Source organism: Vigna angularis, chromosome 1 (genome assembly GCF_016808095.1).
Source record: "Vigna angularis cultivar LongXiaoDou No.4 chromosome 1, ASM1680809v1, whole genome shotgun sequence".
Taxonomy (NCBI): domain Eukaryota; kingdom Viridiplantae; phylum Streptophyta; class Magnoliopsida; order Fabales; family Fabaceae; genus Vigna; species Vigna angularis.
Window position 1 is genome coordinate 21,539,796 of NC_068970.1, and position 6,055 is coordinate 21,545,850.

At 33.0% G+C, this 6,055-nt stretch overlaps 1 protein-coding gene across 2 annotated transcripts; it reads right to left on the bottom strand.

The window, feature by feature from the left end:
• Positions 1 to 255: 255 nt before the first annotated feature.
• Positions 256 to 3,626, bottom strand: LOC108342351 (B-box zinc finger protein 18). Of its 2 annotated transcripts, XM_017580220.2 has the most exons (5): positions 3,345 to 3,624; positions 2,348 to 2,444; positions 2,146 to 2,261; positions 1,795 to 2,037; positions 256 to 986 (listed from the first exon to the last, which is right to left on the bottom strand). In XM_017580220.2, the coding sequence occupies exons 1-5, from the start codon at positions 3,480 to 3,482 to the stop codon at positions 981 to 983; spliced, it is 600 nt and encodes a 199-aa protein (XP_017435709.1). In that variant the 5' UTR covers positions 3,483 to 3,624; the 3' UTR covers positions 256 to 980. The 2 variants fall into 2 exon arrangements, with proteins under 2 accessions (XP_017435709.1, XP_017435637.1); XM_017580148.2 differs by having other exon boundaries at positions 256 to 2,037; positions 3,345 to 3,626.
• Between the last annotated feature and the right edge of the window lie 2,429 nt (positions 3,627 to 6,055).

Genomic DNA, 6,055 nt, shown 5'->3' on the forward strand with positions numbered 1-6,055 from the left:
GGACCAAGACAATAAAACGAGAGAAAATTTGCACCATCTTTTGTTAGGATGTCCCTTTCTTGAGTTTCAAGAAAGATGTGCTCCAAAGCAAAGAGATAAATGAATGAAAAGAAAATAAAAAAAAATTTAAGAGACAATTAGATACTGAATATGTTTCGGTTCCCCGAATGGCTGAGAGACACATAAATAAGTAGTTGCAACTGTGAAGGTCGTCATTATAGCAGTAAATGATGGTGCCTTTCAAAGATAGACAAGTGCTCAATAATTCAATATTTTCCACATATGCCATCACAGTGTCTTTCAAAGATAGACAAATAAAGCTGGAAAATCAAGGCTACTTCTACTTCCAACCTTGAAACAAATGTCTCAATCAATCAATCAAAGAACTAAGAAAGAAAAAAAAAAGGAGATTCAGATGCGACAATTTCTAACACCATAGGTGGTTCTGTGTAAAGTTTTAGTTATTATACTCTTTATCTACCCTTCCCTACCCTGTGTTTGTTGGAAATATAAGAGAAACATTGTGCTGTGTAACCAAGGATTTAAAAGACAACAGTTATCATGATATTGAATCTTACAAATGAGCTTTATAAGAAATATAAAGGATACCAACCTCTAGTTAATTGTCATGAAATAATTTCAATGATGTATGAATAAATAAAAAGATTAATTGGCGTTATTCCAACATGTTGGCATTTTCAATGGCATAAAAAGACCTTCAAACATTAAAAGTTACCACACAATCCATTGCATGGGGACTAAAGATTTACAGTTAACAATGCTTAGCAGTAACATATGATGTGTTAAAATAGGAAATTGGTCTCCACCATACTCCTCAAATGACTTGATGATCCAACACATTTGAGAGAATGGGATTGTGAACACAGTAGTATGGCAACCTTGTATCTAGAATGCATGAGAAATATATAAAGCCTTTCCTCTTTAAAGATATCTGGTGTATGATCCTGTTGCAACTGCATTTATGGCTGCCAAGATAGACAAACATTCCTGAGAAATATGTATGCCACTACATGTCATGCATACTGTAACATACAAAAAGTTACATGGTTCTACTTTACTTTCATCTGCACTCCAGATGAAAAGACCAAGGATATAGAGTGGGAGTCATAAAAGGGTCTTTTAATTCTTCTCTATGTTATTATTTACTTCAACTCTCTAATCAAACAATGGTTTAGCAACAGACGAGCAGAAATTTCAGTGTTGATTGGCAGAACATTGACCCAGCATTACAAGAGGTTCTTACCATATAGAGAAATCAATTTCTAATGTTTTGCCAGGATTTACTAGTCCCTGCTTCAGAAGGAAAAAGCAATTCCTAAAAGTACGTCAAATTCCTTTTTACCAGTGTAACTTTTCTTTAAGTCAAGATATATCTGAAGGATTTTCCATCCCACAATTAGGAAAACATACTAATAGTCCTTGAAGGTTGCTAAACTGCTTATTCACTAAACAACTAGGTACACTAGATTGAATGATACCATGACATCCATGCTTTAAATGCCGTTTAGTTAATCGTTTAACACGATAACTAATTGAAAACAACATAATACTAGACATGAATGCAACAACAATTACGAGGCAATGATCCAGGTTCAAGTGCGGTAAGATGAAATTCTGCTATTTGAGCCAAAATTTCATAAATTCATTATTGTAGTAAGACTTGAAAGAGGAGATGAGCTTGCAATATATGCAAGTATCTGGAATGATTCCATTTATCTAACCGAACATACTTTCTAACTAGTCAGACAAAATTTACTTTCCAGGCATCCTAACCTGATTATTTGATGTTGGCTCATGTATTCTCTGAGGCTTCATGTTCAAATCAATCATTTTGGTTCCCATCATGGCATGCTCATCAGCATTTGGTTCTTGCGTCAGAATCAGGGGCATCCTGTGATTTTGCTGTTTCTCTCCCATTTTTATTTTGGGCAGTGCATTTTGTCCTCTTTTAGTCTCACTTGGATCCAGAGGTTGTGAAGCTGGGTTTTCTGACTTACCAGGTTTTTCTCCTGGAAACTATGTTGCAAGCAGACATTAAACTTTGTTGTTTTTTTAAACAAAAGGCATCACTAAGACCCTCCTAAACTGTGGCCAATTCATGTTTGCAAGGAGAGGAATACATACCTCAACTCTCTGCCTAAAAAGAAGATATCTCTCATGTGTCCTTTTACCTCCAACATGAACTATCATATCGCACTGCAAACAAAGGGAACTTCCATCTGTCTCACAATAGAAGAAAGCTGCATCCAGATTCAAAGGAAAACCAGCAAATAAGGAAAAGAAAATATTAGAATCAGAACGAGGATAGTGAAAGAAGAGAATCTACCAGGTGCATTCTCACAAATGTCGCAGCGTGGCACATCACTTGGACTTGCTAGACCAACCCTTACATGCCGGCTTGCTAGCTTATTACACATGTGAACCTGCCATCCCAATATAGTTTAAACTTTGAGCCACTGCTTGAAAGAATGCCAGGAAAAGCCAAGACTTGAAATAAACCAATTTGGATTTCATAACTACCCAAGTCCAAAGAAAGATAATCTGATAAAAGGATTTACCTATTATTAAGCAATAACAAAATAGGTGAGTCCTTCGATTTGAAGTACCACTTACACATAACAGCCCATGAGTACTTATTTTTAATAAGGAACCTTCTGCTTTCTCCCGGTTCAGCCAATGATTCCAACATTTTTTTGGCATAACCAAGTGGTATTCAGAGCGCAAGCCTCGGCACAACACTAGAGTTGCGCCTTGGTATCCGATTCGACATAGATTCAAATCTTGAAATAACCTCTTTTACCTCGAAAAATATAAGGTCGTGTATAATCCGGAAGTATAGTTGACCCTTTCCATACTTTCGACAAGAAGAAATTTTCCGACACCAAGACACGTTAGTTTTTTTAATTCAACCAGGTGATATCAAAACTCACAGGTCTAACAGATTGATCCACTAAGGGATAAAGTGTCCCCAGATGCTACAACTCCATAATACTAAAGGGAGGATCGAATCCTCGACTTGGTTAAAGGATGCAACACAACATTTGGTTCAATGATTTCAACATTGTAAAGTCAGCCAAAGTTTCGTGGATGAAAAAGAGACAAAAATCTCCACCAAACGTAACAAAATTGCTAAAATGAATTTAAAAAAAAAAAACATGAAAGGTTCAGAAAAGAACATACTATATAACAGGCATTGAGGGAGCAACATGAAGGAATAAGAAAGGAGGAAGAAAAAAAGAAAAACAGTAGTGAATGATGAGAGTTTGCACACAGTAGAGAAGCATAGTTAATGAAGTAAGAAAGAAAAGGGTGGAGAATTGCACCTTCTTATCACAGGCACGGCATAGGGCAGCCTCATCGGCGGCGCAGAAAACGATAGCGGCGGCGCTCTCACAAGCATCACAGAGCGTTCGCATAATTGAAGTTGAAGGCTTTGAATTTGAAGGTGTGTTGTTTTGCATGATCCAAGAGTGAGAGTTTGTTTATTTATTCTTAAAAATTCATAAGAACTGACACAATAAATGTGTGTTTGTGAATTTTGTTGGCCTCAGCGATTACTTCTCAGCCACAAATTGAAAGGCACTCTGTTTCGGTGTTGTGTTGTGTGGCTTTGACAGCACCTCTCGCATTATTCTCCGACTCATATCGCACCTGCCTGGGACCCATTTAATGCTCTTTATTTATGCTTACACTCAAATACTGTCATATAAAACATAAATTATAACAAATTCTTTGATTCTTCTTTTCGTCTAATGATAGGTGTAATATGTCACAAACTAATAAGTGTTTATAGAATGTTTTCTTTTTTATTTTTTATGCATTGATATGTGTTTTTCTTATTCTTGTTGTTGCACGATGAAAAAAAAAGTAATTTTTTACTTTTAATTATTTTTTAGATTTGTGTCTTTCTTCAATAAAATTCAAAATCTTATATCATATTATTTCTAAATTTTGGTTAGTTGAAGATTAGACTTTTCTGATAGAATTTTAACTAAATCTAAATCTTATATTGAATAAAAATAAGTAAAACATTATAAAAGTGAAGATCAATTAATTTATTATCTTATTTTAAAGTTTTTTTTTAGAAAATGATATTAATATTTTATATGATTAGACATAGATCTTATTAATATTTATTAGTATTGTATTTTTCAAGTGAATTCGATAAACTTAACATTCTCACCTTTTTATTAGTTTCAACTTTAACATTAATTTTTCACACATTTACTTTTTGTTTCACACCACTTGAATCTTGTATATGCTGATTCTAATCTAACTTGGAATCTCCAGCACTCAAAATTGAGACATAATCTCTCTTTTTATGTTATATTTTTCCATCCTTTAAATGACTTAGTCAATGTTTAGTTAATTATCATCAAATAATCTTCTCTCTCGTTCTCTTTTTTTTTCTATTTTCTTTAAGAAGATTTTGTCAATTTATCTTCTTTTTGCCTTGTTACTATCACTTCAAATTACAAGTGATAATTGATTATGAAAGAATTTTTAACAATACACGTGAAGAGTGATAACACTAGTACAACGTCGAATATTTTTGGCCTTATTGAATTCGAGAACGAAGTTATATTGGGAAATGTTAAATTGACATCGAATTTAAAAAATTCGACGTTAATTTTGTCAAAATACTCGATATTAATTTAACGTCGAATTTTGTCAATATACTACATTAATCAATTTTTTATTTTTTTTGAAAAACATAACTATGAATGGTAGTATAGAATCAACAACAAATAACAATAACAAACAATAAAACAAACAAGTTCAATCAAACAACAAACAAGTTCTTCAAAACGAAAACGAAAACTAACCTTCAAAAGGTGGGTTCATTGGAATAAAGTGTGCCACCAGTGAGAGAGAAAGTAGAATGCGCCTATGAAGGACAATAACACGAAAATAATCGGTGAAAACAAAACGAAAATCAGTAGTTAAATAACATGCATTTGTATCAAATGAAAGATAAATTACATGTGATGGTCGTCAAACTTCGTTCGAAAAAAGTTTGAGCAGAGAAGAGGGTCTCGCGCGCTAAGATAAAGTGAATGAATTTTCAATCTCCCGCTCAAATTTTTAGTGAATTCACTAACCTTTTGACGTCTGGCATTCGACATTTTATATCCTTTTAAATCAAATTATAATTCTAAACAACGTTTAATAATTGCATTTATTTACAAAATTGTCACCGATCATTCTTAAAGTTGACTATTGAGTGGTTAGACGTTGAACGCGCTGTTTTTGCACTAGTGTATAATTGATAAATCAATTCAATACCACACTTTGATACTGCTTAGGGATGACAAAAACATTCTCGGACACGAGTATCTGCTTAGGGATGACAAAAACATTCTCGGACACGAGTATCTGCAGGTAAAATCTGCGGCGGGTAGTTATTATTCACGGATATTTACTACTCGCGGGTAACGGGTAGCGAGTATTTTAATACCCGCTTCTAAATGGGTCGGGTACGGGTAGTATACTACCCAACCCACAGGTACCCGTTATCCGCAAAAAAAAAAGTAATTTATATATATTTTAATTAAATTTAATTAAAAATAAAATAAAATAATATTTTATTAGGTTAAATTTAATTAAAATTAAATTTATATTTATATTTAATTTAATTTAATTTATATTATATATTTTTTTGTAATTTTATTTTAAAAATGTATAAAATATACTTTTTTAATTTTTTGCAGGTATCTGCAGGTACCCACGGGTATTTTATAAACGGGTACCCACGCGAGTAGCAAGTCAAGTAGCGAGTACAATTTTATTTGGCGGATCAGGTTGTAGGTAGACACTATCCATATTCGACCGACCCGTTGTCATCCTATACATGTTGTTCATCACTCAATCACTTTATTTGATTAAATTTAGGTAATTTATTTTTATAAACTAATTAATCATTTCACTTTCAAAATTTATTTTTAATATTGTTTATCATTTATTTATCATTGTTATTGTGTGTGCCAAATAATGTAATTGTTATCATAATTTTTCAAAAAATAACTATAGGGAG